Source organism: Macrobrachium rosenbergii, chromosome 14 (assembly GCF_040412425.1).
Source record: "Macrobrachium rosenbergii isolate ZJJX-2024 chromosome 14, ASM4041242v1, whole genome shotgun sequence".
NCBI classification, from domain to species: Eukaryota; Metazoa; Arthropoda; class Malacostraca; order Decapoda; family Palaemonidae; genus Macrobrachium; species Macrobrachium rosenbergii.
Genome location: NC_089754.1, coordinates 15,234,879 through 15,257,017, shown reverse-complemented (window position 1 = coordinate 15,257,017; position 22,139 = coordinate 15,234,879). Strand labels below are relative to the sequence as shown.

Genomic DNA, 22,139 nt, shown 5'->3' with positions numbered 1-22,139 from the left:
CAAAACATCCTAAATGTATCATCGTTTTACTGTTGAACAAAATCATGAGTGAATGTGCATGGACTTATTACGTTAATCTTATTCTTTCTAACCACAATTATTGGCTTTTAAAATATAATTATAATAATAATAAAAGCTCTGTGGTCACTTGTTCATTATTTTGGCCCATCTCATTCTAGTAGTCGTTTTGATTCCAACATCCAGTGTATGTAAACAATCTAAGAAATCATTTTTCTTTCACGTCCTACGTCTCTACCTGCTTTTTATTCGTATGTTTTATTTCAAATGTTATACAGTATAACGTTCACATATTTACATTCAGTACAATTAAATAAACAAAAATCCTCAAAACAGGTCTACTTTTTTTTTTTACCAAAACATTCGGTACCCATGTATCTGTGTGCCATGATTTTGCCCATGAGTTTTCCTTTTGTATAAATTATTTTATGTTATCTCTCTTGCTAACACTTGGAATACATAATTTTGATAAAACTAAACTTTTAGATGTTAGTGGTAATAGAAACTATAAACCATATATACGCATACGAAAGGTATTTTATAAAACAATGGTGTTAAAATGATGTACAGTAGGGAGATCTGTTTTCACAAAATAAGAGAGGAAATTTAAGCAATTCGAACACCATGTACAGTGCATGCAAAGTCAGACGAGATTTTCACCGATCTGAAATACACAAACCTCAGCAAGCAAAAGCCCGCCCTCATCTCTCGCGCGCTTTGCGATCCCCCGAGAGCTCTTTTTGCAAATATTCGTGACTGGGGACTTTCGAAGGGGACTCACTTTTTCATACCCAAGCGAATCCTTTCGTTTCACAATCCCGTCGGCCGATACAGCAGTAGATGCAGTTGCAACATCCAAGGAATAATTGGTTTTTTTTTGTTTAATTTTTATTTATTCCGAACTTTGATCTGTTAGTAGAGACCAAATACAAAAATACTATGTGGTTGACACATCGTGGGTCTAGTCTCTCTCTCTCTCTCTCTCTCATTATCTCTTTTGGTGTACATAAAGATGACATCAGTTGTAAATACCTCAAGTGTTTTTTCAATTTTACGTTAATAGTTCAGGAATTAAAATTATATCTGGAATGAATTTCCTGAACCGTTTGGGTAGTTGCTAATTTTCATTTTTGTGTATGAGGATGCACAACCATTCCGTACACAAAAACCTACACAAAAACCAGGAAAAAAAAATCTAAATGAGAAATAATCTGAGCCGAGAATTGTTTCCCCAGAGAAGATATTGCCTCATATAAGACCATGATTTTGCTGGCTGGGATATCCAATTTCCTGAATCAACCCTGTTAACACATTAGATAAATGACCCGTTGGCTTTTTTCTCGTTAGTGACCTTAAACCCCCATTTCCACAGATGTGGCCTCTACCCTTCCTCAGCCTCTCCTTCCCATTACCCACCTCATTATACCCCTCCCCTAACTCTGACAGCGTATAAGAACCTCGCTATTTTCGTCTAAAACCAACATTTAATGGCTCTTATTTAATTGGTTCAAAATGGTACGGAGTCCTTGACTCCTTGCTTTTTCCAGCTTTCTTTTCCATTTCTTTATTTTCGTGAGGTCTCCCTTCTCCTCCCCTCTTGTTGCGATCCATTGCATCCTTCTTGTAACATTTTTCTGTCGTGTTTTAACTTTCTTACACAAATTAAAGTTCTTCGTTGGGAGAGTCGGTAGAGTTGTCGGCTAGCACTCGCTAGGCCCGAGTTCGAGTCTCCGGCCGGCTAGTGAAGAATTAGAGGAATTTATTTCTGGTGATAGAAATTCATTTCTCGATATAATGTGGTTTGGATTCCACAATAAGCTGTAGGTCCCGTTGCTAGGTAACCAATTGGTTCTTAGCCACGTAAAATAAGTCTAATCCTTCGGGCCAGCCCTAGGAGAGCTGTTAATCAGCTCAGTGGTCTCGTTAAACTAAGATATACTTAATTTCGTTATTTTTTGGGAAAAACATCAAATAACCTTTTTAGCTTCGTTAACATTGCGTTGGCCATTAATCTTAAGAAGAAAAAATAAAGTTACAGGTTATTCCTTTGTATTCAGTTTTGTGATATCAGTCAGCGAAATGTTCAGTTACAAAACGATGTTTTTTTTTTTTTTGCAAAGAAAATTATTTTGTATGAAATGTCGAATTTCGCAAGTTGCACATAGTTATCAGTGTGTGTATGTGTGTGTGTGTATATATATATATATATATATATATATATATATATATATATATATATATATATATATATATATATATATATATGGAAAATAGTCCATTATAAGACATTAATTCCATTACTGTTACGGATCAAAGATAGATTTCAGCTTTATTCCCTTTTCGGTTCGTACATCACAAAATATTATCACATGAAAAACCTAGAACATTGTCCCTGAATAATTCTTGCTTAGGTTTCTTTATATTATAGATTAGGTCTGACTTATATTATGGGAAACTCGGCTATTTTATTATTTTATGATAAAGCATACATAATTCTGATTGAAAAGTTGTGTTCGTAAAAGTCACTTAGTGAGGATGGCGTAATGAAGTGACATTGCTACTGGTGTTTTTAAAGGACACCCAACACTACTTCGTGTTGTTTAGTTTAATGTGCTGGAGTATCTGAGCTATTTGTGGTTGCTGGTTCCTTATAGGTGTCACACTATTGCCTTACGTTGAGTGATGGACATAAAGGCAATATTCTCAGACCTTGCGGTGTGACTCGGCTTGGTATTCTCAGACATTTGTTTGTGAATGGGTCCTCCAGTCTCGAGTTTCAGTTGCCTTGCTTGATGGTACATTTAACCAAGCTTTTTTTCATTAATGATTAATTTCTATGTGCCCAATTATTTTCCTCAGTTTCATTTATTGTTGTCTGTAAGTAATCTTATGTATTCACATCTATTAGTTGTTATTTCATTTTCACATACAAAGTGAAACTTTGTAAGCGTTCTGCTCTGGAGAAGCTTGTTGTGAAAGTTAGTTCCTTTCTGGCTTGTTTCAGAGTGTTATATGCTCATTGATGATTAACAGTTTTATTCATTCGAAACTTGAATTTAGTCGCTAAGGTATAAGTGACAAAACATGTATCATATAATTAAAAGGATTAGTGTATCAATAAATGTAAAGAGACAGATTGCGGCGTTAATCTGTGCAAAGACCTCCACAGATTTCCCAAGACCTTATAGGACCCCGTAGGGGGACAGTGCAATCAGTGCACCTCACGTGATGCACTGTAGACAGCACTAAAGAGTGTTTGTAGCTTCCTTTCAGCCTATAGCTACGCTCACTTTTTAGCTTCCATTGCTACTTCCTTCCTCCTGTCTTGCTGTCCAACACCTCTTAACTGATCTTTCTTGGTGGAAGTATGGGGTTTTCTTCCAGTTCCACCTCTACAAGCTTGTACTTCATCCCCTTTATACTTTGGATCTCTTTATCTTGTTCAACCACGCCAACTCCCTCTTTTCATTAGGGGCTGAATGGCTGAAAGTGCCCCAGTGCTTTGGTTCACAGCCTAAATATCATTATCATTCAATCATTAAAAACCTTGCTGGAGAATACTGATAAATAATTCAAACTTGCAACCGAAGGGAAATGTTTTTATATCGCAAATTGGCATTATTAAAATATATGATGATTGTGTCAAAGTAAGCATTATCTTTTTTAAATTAAAACTTTTATAGCTGAGTTATTTTTAGCACCATACCGAAGACAGCTAGATATTTATTGTATGTGAATTAGTCAGCCATCCATTCATATTTGAAAACTGTTTCAAAGGAAAGGATATCATCACACATGCTTTGATGTGCCTCAGTTTATTTCTTTTAAATAGAATTTTATTACTGATTTTTTTTTTTCGTTCCTTTCCGATTTTCTATTCAGCGGAGAAAAAGTATTGCTGCTCTTAATGTATTGTCATAGGGCCTGCCTCCCCAGAGGCTCTATCTCTCTCTCTCTCTCTCTCTCTCTCTCTCTCTCTCTCACAGAGAGAGAGAGAGAGAGAGAGAGAGAGAGAGAGAGAGAGAGAGAGAGAGAGAGAAAATCCCTATTGATGGAGCGGAGATAGATTTGAATCGGATGATCAGCCCGGAATCATGTAAGGTCTGCGAATGGAAAATGATCTCCAATTTTGAATGCAGCCTCCTCTGCAGTCTGATGTGGTCACTTGATCTTGAAAATGACTCCCGTGAAAAAGTTACTTCTCTTTCCTGATGGTTTTCGATATCTTTTGTCCTTTTTTCGATCTCTGCATTGTGTTCATGGGAATTTGTGACCACGCGAAGGATTTTGAATGGTTGGTGACATTCGTTGTTTCATTACTGGGGAGGGTTTTCTTCCCAGTCAAAAGGTATATTAACTCCTCAGTGGAATATTGTTTGGGTATAAAAGAGTATTTTCCCGCAAATACTCGAGGTAAATGTACAGGTTTTTATGAAAATTTTCTGTTTTACAAATAGTGTTTTATTAACTTAGTCTCTAAAAATTAAGACGGATAGGTGCTGTTTCGTATATTTTATTTATGGCTTCATAACCATGAATGGTACATTGTTTGAATACCTTGGTTTTGACCCATATAAGCAGTATATTATTATAGTGCTGAATGACAAAATGCTGGTAACAGTCACTGACGTTAAATCAAATAATCATGTATATTTTGCTCTTTATACTCTAAGCAAGTGAAGAAGAGATCATCACTGTAGATATTTATGTTAAGTCTTCTGTCAGCTTACAAATTTATCTTGTGCCCAATATCAATAGCATTACATTACTCCCGGCTTTTTATCATATTCCGGCCAAACATAATGTCGCCTGGTCTTCATCGCATCTTTGTAGAAACATTTCCCTTGGATTTTGCGGTACTAGTAGCCTGAACTGCTTATAATCGTCATTTTACACCAATGACATGCTTATTATGGTGTCACCTCATTTTTTATGTTTCTAATCAAATATTAACCTGGTCCTTCGGAATCATTTGACCAGCTCATCTTCTTTGTCACCATTTTATAGTACAGTTTCATTTAAATCACTGAATTTCAGTTATTCGTTTAATAACGTCAAGTATTTAAGTTTTTATGTTAGTGTAATGTAATGTCCTTTTATATATTTTTTAATTTATTTTTTCCAAATAATTGTGATGATTCACTCTTTATAGAACCAAGAGGAGAATACAGAGGCGAAATTTTTCAAAGCACATGTTGATGATTCCTGATTAACGTTTTCATTTTGTAGGATGCTGTGCTTTTAGTTAGTTGATTTCCACTTGGTCTGGTCTCTATTTCAAGTGAGGCGCTATAAAATACGTTTATGGCAGTGACAATATTAATAATAAGAACGATAATGTCTTGGTTACATGTATTATTAATATGTTGTCAGTCGTATATGTGTTTTATATAAAATGAAAATATATATAATTTCTCATCTGAATTCATAATATTATATATAGTTATTATTATATATATATATATATATATATATATATATAATATAATCTCATCTGAATTGTGTAGAAGTATTGTTACTATATATATATACATATATATATATAAATATGTGTGTGTATATATATATATATATATATATATATATATATATATATATATATATATATATATATATATATATATTTGCCGCTAGTCCAAGCGTGACTTTTTCACATTCTGGACTAATAGATCACCAATATCACTTATTATCAGTTTTACTTACAAGCAGTCTCTGCACAAAAGGGAATTATATATCAGTGAATCCAGCCTTTCCAGGATGTGAACCTCTGCCTTTTAAGCTTGATATAGGACTGACAGTAACTTATCCATTCAGCGATCAAGAAGGATATATAAATACTTTAGATTCTGCTGTACAAATTCCTGTCGAATACTGGTTCTGCTTACAGTCAAAATCAGCCTATCTTTACCATGGCAGCTCTCTCTCTCTCTCTCTCTCTCTCTCTCTCTCTCTCTCTCTCTCTCTCTCTCTCTCTCTCCATATATATATTTATGGGATATATATACTATATATATATATAAAGAGAGAGAGACAGACAGACAGACCAGAAAAGATATATATATATATATATATATATATATATATATATATATATATATATATATATATATATATATATATATATATATATATATATATATATATATATATATATATATATATATAGAGAGAGAGAGAGAGAGAGAGAGAGAGAGAGAGAGAGAGAGAGGCTGACTTCCGTACATACATACTGTACATATTAGGTGTCTAGTTAACAAGTGAAAGCAGTGCAATTTGTATACATAAATGCATACATGAAGTTCATGTAAAAATTATCTACTCATGTTTGTACATTTGAATACATTGATGTGGGTTCAACATTTATTGGGACCCGTTAGTTTTTCATTTTCAGCATTTCCTTTCTCGGGTTTAGACTGAGGATTATTGAACGGCTGTACTTCAGTCGATATAAAAACTGCATAGGTTGTACTCGTAACTATGTAGACTATTGCTGCGATGTAGAAGACCGCGTTCCATGCACTCAGTGTTTGCTAAAAAAAAAAATAAAAGTAAAATGTTAGGGGCATGATGCGTATAAATTAAACTATTTGTATATACTGTATATACATGTAAATATATGTATATATACCCATTTTTATACACCTATACTGATATATGTTGTGAAACTAGAATTAACATAGAAGAAAGTTTTGCCAATTACAGCTAAGCGGAAGGCGAAGTGTGTAGGTGTATACAGGCGAAGGAAAGGGAAATTCAAGGGTAAGGCTGGAGAAAAGAGTGAGATGATGAAATGATTAGGTTGAATATATTCAGTAATTTGAGAGCTGTGAAAGGTATTTTAATTGGGTAAAAATGGAGACAGAAAACTAATGACTCATAGGCCTAACATGGGGTTAATCAAAAAATTTCTCTCCCAGATTAAACGCGGCCTATTTTCGTTGGACTATGTGTTAAGTATTGTTGATATAAGCGTTAGAAATGTATGATGCCTTCGCTGAAATGTTATGGTGAATTTGAGAGCAGCTGTAAACAAGTAAAAAATGCGTCGAAGTTTCTTTGGCGCAGTCGAGTTTTCTGTACAGCCGCTACAGCGCATAATTAAGGCCACTGAAAATAGATCTATCTCTCGGTGGTCTCGGTATAATGCTTTATGAGCCGCGGCCCCTGAAACTTTAACTATGGCCTGGTGGTGGCATGTCCTATATCTTTTCCAGACGCACGGTTATGGCTAACTTTAACCTTAAATGAAATAAAAACTACTGAGGCTAGAGGGCTGTAATTTGGTATGCTTGATGATTGGAGGGTGGATGATCAAAATACCAATTTGCAGCCCTCTAGCCTCAGTAGTTTTTAAGATCTGAGGGCGGACAGAAAAAGTGCGGACGTCAGACAAAGCTGGCACAATAGTTTTCTTTTACAGAAAACTAAAACGACTAGATGAAGTAAGAAGGGCAATTAAAACGTTGGAAAATACAAAGGTATCTGTAGTTAATAGGATTACAAGTGTGATGATGAGGTATTGCCGCGAAATTGTAAATGAATGGCTGACTAGGGTGTCTGAACGAAAAAGTCACCATTTTCGCTTATGTGAATAAAAAAAAAAATAAAGGTGGCGATTGTAGAACCATAGGAACATAGGTAAGTGCGTCTGGGAATGTTTCTAATGGTTTTCCGATAATAAAATGTATTTTGAAAGTATTTTTGAAGCTATAGTAGTTTGACAGTAAAGGGAAAGGTTTGTGACATATATGGCTTTAAATGTGTTGGTAAGTGCCCAGGCTTGGCATGGGTCATTTTGATAGTAACATCAACAGCAACAACAGCAGAGCGCCTGGCTGATTTGGCTAAGTTGTAGAAAGTGATGCTTTATCATGATGGATGATTTGCATTGTGTAGTATTCCATACTGTTGATATTCCAGAGAATTGTTCTAAAGGGTCCACAATAATATAATTGTAAAGGCTCGAGTAGAATTTTATAAAAGCTTTCGAACCCTTCTGTGGGTTCATCTTCAGTCCTGAAGATGAACCCAGAGAAGTGTTCGGAAGCTTTTGTAAAATTCTGACCGAGCCTTTACAATTGTATTATTATGGACCCTTTAGAACATTTATGAACTCTCGTGATAGAGAGTTTTTTCCCAATTCCTGAGAGTGCTAATGAGATCGGAAGATTTTAAATTAGATCGCCATCGTAATTGTTTCTGATTTCGAAACACACAAGCATTTATATTGTCATAGATTCTTAACTGAAAATCGCATTATACATACCATAACCAAAGTGAAAAATAGATACTTAAAATAGAGTTAATGTGATGAGTTAGCACAAATTAAGCGAATATTTTCCAAACGTTTACAAGAATTACAATATATATCAATACTCGAGTTTATGCTATAGTGATTTTCTCAAGTGTCATATCGGTATCGAAGACTAGAGTGTATTGCCTGCCATCTATAACATTAAAAGAAACAATCAGTGCCCTGTGGCCTTCTTTGCAGAAGGCGTGACTGGAAAACATCAAAATAAATTGACTCTGAACAGAAGGCCCTTCGAAATTTTGGAATTCATGATCAGCAGCCATTACAAAAAGCTACCTACGTTATTGAACAGTATAGCCCCAGCCACCGCCGGGGCTATGAAGCCGGTCGTGTTTGCCAAAAAGTTGCTGATTCCAAATAGAGTTCCTGCGAGGTTGGGACTCAAGTCCTGGTGCGAGCAGAAATATCCGCAGAAGACGGCGCCGCTGAACGTCGTCGAGACGACCAAAATGGTCAGCGAGAGCCCCTGGCTGCATCCCGTCAGGGAGAGGATCATTAGCCCTATGGCGGGGGTGAAAGACCCTGCAAGAGAAACAGAATTATATAGCTGTCAACAACAGATGTATAACTCTCTCTCTCTCTCTCTCTCTCTCTCTCTCTCTCTCTCTCTCTCTCTCTCTCTCTCTCTCCATAATGAACATCCAAAAAATATAAAATTTCGTGAATGTATATATGCTACTGATAGACTAATCTTTATGTGATGATATTGACATTGTTAGTGACTGCAAAGGGATAAGCAAGCACGGTTAATCTAATTCTTTCAGTTTCATTTACCACGTAATTTTGAAAAGATAAATATGTGCTTGAAATTAAGATATTACAGAATTTTTACCAAAAAGAAAATTGGATATAAAGGCCACTTCCTGTCGAAATATTTTATAACTGGTAATATTTTAGCATTATGGCCTTGATAGTCTCAGTGGCTGTACAGAAGTAAACACAATTCAGTTTTTTAATTAATGTGTATAAATGGAACGTGTTTTCTTTTGATTCATTTTGAAAAGATTGAACTGAATTATTGCTGATTTTTATATATTCATGAACCCGCCAAATTAAAGCGCTGAAGCCTCCTTCCGATTACTGAAAAGTTGCTTGTGATTTTGATTTTTCTTTTGTAAATTTACCCTTATAAACACCCTCGTGGATACATTGAATAACAAGCATGCACACTTGAACAGTGTGTATGAAATTACGAGTGACAAAACTTGTTCAGTGTTTGAAGTTCAGTTACCTAGTTTGCCAAAATCGTTCACCCTTTGAGGTTCAATTACCTAGTTTGCCAAATTCGTTAATTCTTTGAAGTTCAATTACCTAGTTTGCCAAATTCGTTCAGTCTTTGAAGGTCAGTTACCTAGTTTGCCAGATTCGTTCAGTTTTTGAAGTTCAGTTACCTAGTTTGCCAAATTCATTCAGTCTGAAGTTCTGTTACCTAGTTTGCCAAATTCGTTCAGTCTTTGGAATTCAGTTACCTAGTTTTGCCAAATTCGTTCAATTTTTGAAATTCAATTAACTAGTTTGCCAAATTCGTTCAGTCTTTGAAGTTCTATTACCTAGCTTGTCAGATTCGCTCAGTCTATGAAGTTCAATTACATAGTTTGCCAAATTCGTTCAGTTTTTGAAGTTCAGTTACCTAGTTTGCCAAATTCGTTCAGTTTTTGAAGTTCCTTTACCTAGTTTTCCAAATTCGTTCAGTCTTTGAAGTTCTATTGCCTAGTTTGCCAAATTCGTTCAGTCTTTGAAGTTCAGTTACCTAGTTTGCCAAATTCGTTCAGTTTTTGAAGTTCAATTACCTAGTTTGCCAAATTAGTTCAGTCTTTGAAGTTCTATTACCTAGTTTGTCAAATTCGTTTAGTCTTTTAAGTTCAATTACCTAGTTTGCCAAATTCGTTCAGTCTTCGAAGTTCAATTACCTAGTTTGCCAAATTCGTTCAGTCTTTGAAGTTCTATTACCTAGTTTGCCAAATTGGTTCAGTCTTTGAAGTTCTATTACCTAGTTTGCCAAATTAGTTCAGTCTTTGAAGTTCAGTTACCTAGTTTGCCAAATTCGTTCAGTCTTTGAAGTTCAGTTGCCTAGTTTGCCAAATTCGTTCAGTCTTCGAAGTTCAATTACCTAGTTTGCCAAATTCGTGTCGGTTTTATTGTATGAACATTCTGTAGGACTTTTAACTTAATCCTCTCTTACCAGTGTAAGAAGGGTGATTGTTAATATAGTTAATATACTCGCATGTTGGTCACTCGACCGGCTGGGTTTCTTAAACTTTTGGAAAACATCTAATTAAGTCAGCTAATGGCATATTTTAGTAGCTTAAATATAATTTTCTCTTGTTTCAGTCTCTGTCTTCAATATCTTTGCCAGAAATTTATCAGTAGGCTTTTTCCTCGAGTTTAACCAGACCAGTTTGTAAAGCCCTAACCCTCAAGTTTTTCGTAATCAGTGGGTTTGGGCCGTAGTTCTTAGCTTTATCAGACAAGTTTGTTCCGTCCTCAGTTTATTGTAGTTGATCTGGGCTGCAGCTTGTATTTTAAGCGTTCTTACGTATTTGCATAGTTATCATTCGGTAGCTTTACTGGAACTAGCAAAGGTCTTAGTTTGAAATGCTTTCATCTCAGATAGCTTGACTTTAGTCTGTAGTTTTAAGCATCTCAGGATCTTGGGGTCTCATGTTTAGCTTTATCAGATCAGTTATCTAAAGCAATACAGACTATTAGTTTTTGCATGTAGCTTTAATTTTATCCGACCAATATTCTTTGGTCCAAGCTTTAGCTCAACCAAGCCAAATTGTCTTGGCGTCAGCTTGAAACTCCGCCATAACAAACTAAGTGGTCGTCAGCCTTCATCTTCCCGCACCAGCCTGATCAAGGGCTCAGCATGTAGTTTTGCAAGAATAATAATTTTGGGGGGTTTCAGTCAATAAATATTTATGAGATCTATAGGATTCCTTCTCCCTTGCTGCTTAATAATATTATATGGAAAACTACTGGAAACAAAAACTTTGTGAAATCAAAATCATGTGTTATAATTTCTGTTTTTACTGCTTTGAATTATGCATATGTACACACACATATGCATATATATATATATATATATATATATATATATATATATATATATATATATATATATATATATATATATACACATATACACATATATAATATAATATATATATATGTGTGTGTGTGTATGTGTGTATGTATATATATAACGTATCTGCACTATTCGAAGTACAGCGTTTGTGATTTTATGCTAATCAATTTGGAATTTGTGAAAGGCAGTTTTTGGTCAATTATCGCTCCGGACCTATTGAATAGCTGTTATGCTGTAGATATATTTGATTATAGAATGAATATTCATATTTTTAATCGTTCACTCATTCTTAAATCTTACCCAGTATCATTGATATCCTTCGTACAGAAACAGTTGATAACTTCCCTGAAGCGATGAGAGTGTTCATAGCAAATCCGTAAAGGAGAGCGAAGATCCACTTCGTTGCGTAGGGCAGGGCAGAAAGTAGGCCGTTCTGTTGAGAGAGGAACTGGACGTAAAATCACAGTATAGAATATAGAATAGAATATTGAATTTTGACTTCTGAGGTCATCCAGCTCTGAAAAGGAAATTGAGAGTAGAAAGGTTTGAAAGGTGAAACGGGAGGAAAACCTGGCAGTTGCACTGTGAAACAATTGTTAAGAGATGGTGGATAGCAAGATGGAAGAAAGAGAATATGAATGGAGGTACAATAATAGGAATGACAGGGGTTGCAGCTAAGGCCGAAGGGGCGCTGCAAAGAACCTTAAGGAATGCCTACAGGGTACCGCATGAGGTGCACCGACGGCACTAACCCCCTACGGAGAAAATCACAGTACATGTAAATACTTTTGTGAATTTCAAATACCAATTAAATACAGTGTCTTTGCAAACTTTAAGTAGATGTTTGAAATTGTAAACTATAACTAGTCTGAAGGTTCCTGACAATGGTATAGTAAACAGTGAAAAAGAATTTTATTATCTCAGACTCTACTTACACTTTTGAGCTCAAAATGTTGAATGTTGCTGAGGTAGGACGGAAGGAGAGTCAGTAATGTATAGTAGCCCCAGTTGTGCCCAATATGCATGATGAACACGGACCAAAGGGGCACTGACGTCAGTATTGCTAGCCAGGGCATCGATACGGGCTGTCCGGTAGACATTATCATGATGATAGGTGCAGAGACAACATGTAGATCGACAATGGTAACAACACGTTGAGAAATGTTTGCGCAAGTCCCGGAAGTGAACCATAGTTACATTGATATAATGTTGCATGTATCGATTGCAATGCGCCCAGCCAAACATCATATTGATACAACATTCAGCATCAAATGGCGCAGCCGTCCAGGAGGAGCCAAGTTGTATTCATGGAAGAAATAATTCAGGAGAGGCGTAAATGCAAGATAAATGATGATTATTATAAAATCATGGTAGCTGATTGTCAGATTGGAAGGTTCCAATTTTGATGTACGGTACAACCCTTAAGAGCACTTAAACGTCATTTGTAAGAGTATGACTTTAAATACTATAAATACCCCCACCGTCTTTCAGCAGACAGGTCTTCAGGAAATTGGCATAAAATTATCTTTATTTGTTAGTTAGTGTGCGATAGACAAATGGACTGTGATTGCCTTGTAAATATAGGAAACATTGTCCTAATTTCGGAAATGAGATTTTTCAACAATATCAACTTGTTCTTGCCTTCACAGCACAGATCAATTTATTTTAAGGATGTAAATGTCCGCTTTACTTTAGAAGTTGAAAAGTTAGCGTTGTCAGTTTCGAAACTATTTAAGAGATCGAGTTCCTCAAGATCGGAACCTGAAGAACAGTAGTATGGAGACTGTAAGTGATAATCGGGTATACAAGAGTAAAATATCACACTGGGTGGGGCGTTACAATCATAACAATTAGAGTAATACCAGTATTCATCGGTTCTAAGGTGAAGCGTCAGCTAGTTGCAAAAATTATGCTTATACATTGTACATACATATATACAGTATATACAGTATATATATATATATATATATATATATATATATATATATATATATATATATATATATATATATATATATATATATATATATATATATATATATATATATATATATATATACAGTATATATATATATATATATATATATATATATATATATATATATAGATAGATATATAGATACATATATATATATATACACATATGTATATACATATATATACATAAAAATATATATATATGTATATATATATATATATATACATGTGTGTGTGTTTCATGTGTGCTGTTTTTTACATATGCGTGTGCACATTCATTCACATGCCCATGAAAAACTATACCTTTCCTCTCTTGACAATGCAGTGCGATAGGATGTATTTTTTCTCCTCTTCTGAGATCCTTGGATGGCACTCCGGCTTCTCGGTGACTAAGAAGTACCAAAGGAAGCACCAAAGGATGCTTAAACCTCCGAAGACGTAAAATGCCGAGGGCCACCCTCCAAAGAGGTCTGTGCCACATAGCCAGCCTCCTGCCGCCAGCGAGAACACTGTTCCAGCCTCGGCTCCTGAGGGAAACACAACCACGTTAGTTACTTCCCATTGTTTAATTGCTTTTTCGAGTACGTTTGCGGACATGAGACGTTCTAGCTTGGGCGCGAGCCTGTTATTATTTATGAAAGAGTTAATATATTTTTAATTAATTTTTTAACCATTTTAGCGTCCTAGTTCAGTAAATATGTTTTACTCTTTTAATTAGGGTTTGTGTAAAGGGGAAGCTACATTTTAATTTTCGTCTCTCATTAGCCAGCAAAAATGATGATGCGTCGCGTCAGTAATATTGGCTGGGGTGTGGGAATCACACAGCGCGTGATTACACAGAAAAAGCAATACTGTGATTTCAAACACTTTCATAACTTTACCTTCTTAGTCGTGGATGAACCTGCTGTGAAGAAAAGCTCCACCATGATAGCCACTGTTTATCATTTCCCTACCTCTTTAGTGACTTGCACTACACCTGTCCAGAGCTTCCAGAATTTTACCATGTTCCTGCCTCCCAGTATTTCAGAAATATACATACTTTTCAGCATCTTATTACCCATCATTCTTCCCACATGGCCAAACCATCTCCTAACACTGATTCATCTATTCACCTACACCAACCTTTTTACCATTTCCATGTATCAAAAAATTCACCATATCACATTTTGTTGTATTTATGCATACAAAAGACGGGTTTATCTCAACAACTTGGGCATCTTTTCTTTCATTTGCATTCCATATTTCCTTTCCATATAAGAACTTATCTAGGCGATGCCTTCAAATATTCTCATCTTAACTTCTGTAGACACTCCATATCTCTTTCCATTCTTTTGCACTTTCTTAATTTCATAATTTATTCAGCGGCTTTCCTCTTCTTTCATCCTACCCGTTCCTGATACCTACAAAAACCAACTGCATCTATTCTTCCACCATCCACATTAACACTTATTACTCAGTCTCCCTAGTTTCCTTTTACCTTCAAACCCTTACTCTTGCTCCCATTTACATTTAACCTTCTCTTGCAAAGACTTTCAATCTCACTATATTTGCAGTATATCTTCACTGTCCCCAGTCAGTGGTGCACCATATGCAGTCATCAATCATTCCGCGGTTCATTTACAACTCATTTTATTATCCCACGACTTTTCCCTTGTGAATAATATAATTTTTTTAAATTCAGTGTATCATTTCAGTGCACCATTTCAGTCGTGAATATAATTCTATTTGTCTGAAGTCAGTGCATCTTTTCACCCGTAAAGATATTAGACAGCCAGGGAGACATTACACACCCTAGAGTCTTTTATGCATGAGATTTGCCTGTTGTTGTAGTTTCATCTTAGAATATTCATATTCAATGCTAATCCAACTCCATCAGTCTCGCCTAGCTAGCATAAGGTAAAAAAAAAACAATATTTGTATGTGTGTGTGTGTTTGAGAGAGAGAGAGAGAGAGAGAGAGAGAGAGAGAGAGAGAGAGAGAGAGAGATCCATTTGTCTGGTAAAAAGGGCCCTTATTTTTCAGATGTGGTCACTGCTGGAAAGATTAATACTTTTGTTCTGTTTCATCCCACCAATTAGGCTGGGATCTCAAGAAATTGGAAATCGTCCATTTTTCCTTCCATTTATCAGGTTTAATGAACGTTAAATCTGGCTAGAAGTAGATTAATTGTATTGAAAAATTCAGTCGACCTAAATTTTTCAAGTCTGTAATTACATCTGATGTATATTTTATGAATATACAGTAGCTCTCTTCAGCCAGTACCACATTCCTAAAATATTCTTAATACACAGATTTGAACTTTGACCTTCAAGTAAACTGCCGTAAAAAAAAAAAGGCTTAAAATCTCTAGTCCTTGTTATTGTAAGTGAATACAAAACTCTGCTGTACTTGCACAATATTAAAATTCACGTCTTTTCAGTAAGCTATTAATTGCAAATGACCTGGTTGTATTGTGGAACGAAATCCAAAGATCCTATATCAAGATTAGCTCAGAAGTAACTGACGTCATATAAACATTGCCTCTTCCAAGTTAAATTGAGATTTTTCGAATGTTTTGTTTGACAAACAAGGAATGCACGATGAAGTTTTAGTTCAGGTATATATAAAAGACAGATCATTTCATGACTAAAGTAAATATAAAAAATTATTAACCCTTTGCCATACCCATTCATATATGCAGTGTAATTATTGCAAACTGTCTTGGGAAGGTTGGGTGAAGATAAAATGGAATGAACTCCTCTGAAGAGTATTTTTTCAGTTAAAGCATACAAATGGGAATGTAAAGTACAAAAGTCATTTAAACACCGAGTTATATTTTTGATACTAAGATTTGCTACCCTCTAAGAATTTGGTAGGAAGTGTCAAAGTTATTTTTACGGGGCCATCAAAGAAAACTATATGATTATATGGTCAAAATATGATTTATGATGATGTGGCCGAAATCTGAGGAGAAAATGAAAAGACTCTGCGGTACTTAAATCAAAGGTCATTCTCGTACTCGTAACCTGAGATTTCCTCTCTCTCTCTCTCTCTCTCTCTCTCTCTCTCTCTCTCTCTCTTCTATATATCTCTCTCTCTTTATATATATATATATATATATATATATATATATATATATATATATATATATATATATATATATATATATATATATATATTTTTTATTTTTTTTTTTTTTTTTTTTTTTTTTTCGATACAGTACTGCATCAACACCAGTAGGCCATCTAAGCAGAAAACCCATTGGTAAATCTTTTCAAATGGCCAAAGCTGAAGAATCAGAATTCCCAACAGTTTTCTGTAAAGGCTTTAAAGATGCATAGATGGAATTCCGAATTTGTTGATAGGTTTCGTAACTGAGTAAATCAGGCTAGTATGAAAGGATAATGATTTAAACTTTAGCTTTTTAACTGGAAACTTTCTGACATCCTAGTGCAAAGGATATTGAATTTTGATGTAATTTTTTATAGGTTTTGTATGAGGAGACATCAGATTCCTCCTTGGAACAATTGAGATATCACACGTGAGTTGGAAAATTGATCATTCTCGCTACAAGGTATTATATGAGTTGTACCCACAAAAACCATAAATCACAATGAAGAATTGAATGACGTAAATCTATCATAATATCATAATATCTGAATAATGAGCAGTGAATCTTCTCGGAATAGATAAATCTGCATGATCAGGAGGGAAATGATACCTAAGATGCCAACGAATAAGAAAAATTTAATCAGATCCGAAGCAAATTGTCCTTAATTGTGACATTAGATGAAATTCACCTGAAAAGATGTTTAAAGATATAAAGGTATTGGATGTCCACCATCTTTTATGAGATGGGGTTTTGAAAAGGCTTACCTGAGAACACAATAGTATTAAATTTACTTCTTTCTGATGGCGGGATCCAGGTAACTAAACATCTTGTCAAAGCGGGCATAACGAATCCCTGTTGGGAATAAAGGTAACCATATCAATAAATGTGAAGCAAGGTTTAACGTACTATAAATTATCAGTGGTTAAATATTCCATGAAACAGTTAGCATATCATGGTTGAAAAATCTGCGAAATGTTATAGCTCAAATTCCGTACAAGTGAAGTTCCGAATTTTTGGGAAGACGTTGCTTTTATAACGGTGTTCATCCCTAAGATTTATTTAATTATTTATGATACGAATAATATTCTGGACAAAAGCCGTTCGCCCAAAATATCACGCTAGAATCTTGAATCTTATTTGCTGACAGAATAAAAAGATTGGTTGTTACGTCTGCCAAGGAAGTTGGAAAGAGTAATGTTTACGCTCTTCTTTATATGTGTGTATGTGTATGTGTGTTTATGTACTGATGCCAGTTAAAAAGAAATTTTGGAAACAGATTATAATGAAACCCGGTGCAATTATTAACAGAGTGACCCGTCAAGGTGACCAACTTTTTGTTGATAACGGTGATGATTGGTTGGGACGTCATTACGGAGGCTCAACTCGCTCATTAAAACGGAAGGATATTCGTGGGGATTTAGAGCTTCATAAAAATTTAAATTCCAAGGCAGTGAGCTCATATATTATTTATATATATATATATATATATATATATATATATATATATATATATATATATATATATATATATATGTATATATATATATATATATATATATATATATATGTATTATATATATATATATATATATATATATATATATTATATATATATATATATATATATATATATATATATATATATATATATATATATATATATATATATATATATGTGTGTGTGTGTGTGTGTGTGTGTGTGTGCGTGTGTATGTAAAATTGTGTTTACACACACACTCACACCATAAGAAAACGAAGCGCATGGTATGTTATGACCGAGTTCGCCTGTAGTGTTTAAGGCATCATCAAAATGACTGATACTTAGGGTTGTAAATTTACAATTTAGATTGACTTATATTTCTTTGCGGCATATTTTTAGAATAAACTGTCTTACCTGTCCGATTTGATGGCGTGATCCTTTTCACTAATTGGGGCGAAAGCTGCACAGTTTTCTTGTGTATATCATGCACACACACACACTTTTATATATATATATATATATATATATATATATATATATATATATATATATATATATGTGTGTGTGTGTGTGTGTGTATGTATATATATATATATATATATATATATATATATATATATATATATATATATATATATATATATATATATATATATATATATATATATTTTTTTTTTGTTTTATTCATTTTCTTGTTATCTTCCCGTGTGGTTAATATATAAATTTTCACTTGACTTACGTTTTCATTTTATTATTAAACCTAACTCTTACTTGTCCTCCAGAGGTCATTCTGTATTGTATGACAAGCAAGTTTTTCAAACTATATATTTCTGTTGATTTCACAGAAATTCTCTTTACTGCTCTTAATATATTGTCTAATACAGATTCAGGATATTTCAGTTGTTGCCCCTATTCCTAATTACCACTATTTTATTGTCGTTATATTCCAGACTACATATACATAATATTCTTGAAAACATGGATGTGAAAACTTATTTTTTTAACTTACTGCTTTGACCATAATAATAAAATACAGAGGCAGAAATATTGGTGTGTTTCTGTAAATATTTTATCTACATTCATTAATATTTTTATGTATTACATATTCCCAAAAGGGTAGGGTACCTTTGCTGTCATTTTCCATTTAGTATTGAGTTTTATTGATGATACCAACTCATTTCAATTATGAAAGAGTGTACTGCAACTAAATTTTCGTTTCCTGGCCAAATACCTATTATGTCGTCAGCATACCTAAAGTATTTTACATTTCGAGGGATGATATTCTTTAATATTCTGCCTTTAAAAAAAAGCCCGCACATTACAAATTACTTTAAAATTGAAAACAAGATTATCCATAGCCATACCAAAATTTTTAGAGTTTGACTGTGGGTAATCCTCTATCATCCAGAGGGGTGAAAAAATGAGAGGTTTAGTGAGGAACAAAAAGAAGAAAAATACAGTGTAACTGAATGATAGAAGAGGAATATGTGTACAGATATACAGGAGCGTTGGTCAGCTATTGTTGGTGTTATTAGTTTAATTAGACAGTGAGTTAAAATACCTGTTAAGACTGTATGTGGCGGTCGAGAAGAAAGTAAGAAAGAAAACAGAACTGAAGTAATAAAAATAGAAGGAAAAAGGTTCCACTAGGAAGTAAGTGATAAAGGAAAGGTTAAACGGAAAGATCTAAAAATAGGATACAAACGGAGAGATGCCGTCTGAAGTGAATGCAGCCCTGGGTCGATGGAATGAGTATTTTGAAGATTGGTTTAATTAAACCATTCTTCAAAGTGTGGAAAGTAGATGAGGAGGAGCTGAATGACGTGAGAGTGAAAAGGGTTACGGAAAGTTGAGAATGCTTGTGCAGCTGACTGCTGATGATATAAGTAGAGCTCTGAGAGGTCAAGAGCAGAATGACACGGAGTTAATGAGATTACAGGTGAGAAGCTGCGGGTGCAGGTGACAGAGTTTTTGAGTGAATGATTGGTGTTTGTGTATTTTTTGAATGCGAGGTTCCAAAGGAAAGGTGCAAGGTGGATAATATTCCATTGCATGAAGATTAAGCAATAGAGGCGACTGTTATACTATCATAACGACTCACAGGAAAGGTACATGGCAGGACTGAAAGTATTACAGATGACAGAGGGATCAAATGAGGAAGGGCAATTTTGTTTAAACAAGATAGAGGGTGTGTGTACAAAGTGTTTGTTATGAAATAGTCATGAGATGAATTTAAAAGTAGAAGGAAAAGGCTGTATTTGGCATAAATAGGCCACGAAATTGCTGGTGACTGAAAAGATAAAGGGAGAATGTGGAGAATATCGAGGATGTATGGTATAGTGGATAAGTTAAAATCATTTAATAGTTATTATGATGAAGTGAAGTGTGTCTAAATTCACAGATGAGAGATTGACTCATCCCTTGTAAAAGAGGGTCTGATACAGTGGTGTGTTTTGTCTCCATGACTGTTTATGACCCATATGAATGGAGTGATGCGACAAGCAGGAGAAAATTAATTAGACTTGGGGACAAATTCACTGGATAATTAATTGACTTGTAAATCGAGTGGGGAATGGTTAATGTTTGAGATGATACTGTACTGATTGGATGCAGTAAAAACAAGCTATCAAAGTTATTGAAAGTTAAAGTATAAATCAGCAAGAGTAAAGTTACGAGGGTAAATTGAGGACAAGAGGAAGGCAGTGATGTGAATTTGGATGGTGGAAGAAGAGATGCGGTCACTCCATATAGGTAGTCGGAAATAAATACATTAAATGAAGGTAGGATCAGAAAGGAGATAAGTCACAGAATAGGTGAAATACGAAGCGAGCAGGTTGTGTGGAAAAGATTGAGAAGAGGTTTGAAGTGTTCATAGATGCCAAATGTGAAATATATGAAGTACTCATTAAGGTAACTCTCCTTCTGGAGATAAAGTATCTATGCTGACTGCTAATGAAAGAAAAATGTAGAAGTGGTTGAAAGGAACTTTTTGTGTCAATATATTTGGCTTACCTAAGCCAAGCCGTGCAATGCAACAGTCAATTAGTAATTTACAAGAGTCCGGATTTATGTCAGTGTCTTTATTTACTCGAAATCTTCAGTTTCTTCGGTAAGATTAGTAATTGGCTAATATATAATATTATGGTAGTTTCATCAAATCGTCATTGATCCTACTTTAGTTTAATCATCCAGATTCATTGTCATTCAAGGAGACAAGAATGGAAACAACCTTTTATCGTTCTTGATGGAAGCAGTAACCTTTGCCCATTACACTTGTCGCTGGGATGTTTAATCATTCTAAAAATTATTTTCCTGTGTTAAAGATTCTTGTATCTTCCCAAAACCTGTATTTTGGATCTTGCTTGCTTGTTGATGTTTTGCTTGCTTGTTTGGTATATGCCCAGATATACATTTAACTACGCATATCTTTGAGATGCGTAACTACGCATTTATTTAGCATTATTTCTGACACGATAATAGCCAGTTTATTTAATTATACACAACAGCGCACGTAAAAATGGGTGAAGAAAAACAAAGAATTTAAATTCCTTAAGAAACGCTGTTATTGCGAGTAATATCATCGGAGCTTTAATGTGCTTTTAATTTCATGACTTGGAAGTTATATTAAACCCTAAAATAAAAAAAAAGAAAGTGATGAAATACTGGGAGGTCGTCTTCTCTTTGATCGTATCGTATCCGCTCCGAACCCGATGCAGAATTTAACTTTCCATTATCCTTAATCTGATTAGATCAGAGGCATCTGGAACGTAATGAAAATTTCAAATATTTTATACCCTCGTCCCGTAATTGTTTGAGAGAGAGAGAGAGAGAGAGGTTTCTTTTTTTTTTCAGAATCTCCCTGCCTGTTTGGAGTGGGAATTTATATTTTCACTAGCTATCCAACCTGGCGCTTCCCGGGAAAACTCTGAATGACAACTGATAAACTCTCTCTCTCTCTCTCTCTCTCTCTCTCTCTCTCTCTCTCTCTCTCTCTCTCTCTCTCTCTTCCTTTCTTGTTAAGATAGTTGCTTCGATTACATTGCCCAGCATTTTTGACATCTTATATTTCACCCCTTCTCACCCCCATTCCCATTGGGGCTGAACTTGGACTTAAAGGGCATTGGGAGTGTCACTATGGATTAGATGCTAATATATGTCGTTTTTGGTTATT

The 22,139-nt window shown here is 34.7% G+C and overlaps 1 protein-coding gene across 2 annotated transcripts in view; it reads right to left on the bottom strand.

Moving 5' to 3' along the window:
* Positions 1-6,317: 6,317 nt before the first annotated feature.
* LOC136845569 (sialin-like) overlaps positions 6,318-22,139 on the bottom strand; it is a 42,090-nt gene continuing 26,268 nt past the window's right edge. For both annotated transcript variants that reach the window (XM_067115743.1, XM_067115742.1), the window contains exons 5-10: positions 17,253-17,340; positions 13,701-13,924; positions 12,356-12,505; positions 11,721-11,853; positions 8,613-8,854; positions 6,318-6,548 (exon numbers count right to left, since the gene is read on the bottom strand). In XM_067115743.1, the coding sequence (XP_066971844.1) occupies positions 6,372-6,548; positions 8,613-8,854; positions 11,721-11,853; positions 12,356-12,505; positions 13,701-13,924; positions 17,253-17,340 (1,014 nt within the window). In that variant the 3' untranslated portion in view covers positions 6,318-6,371. The remainder of the gene's footprint in view (positions 6,549-8,612; positions 8,855-11,720; positions 11,854-12,355; positions 12,506-13,700; positions 13,925-17,252; positions 17,341-22,139) is intronic.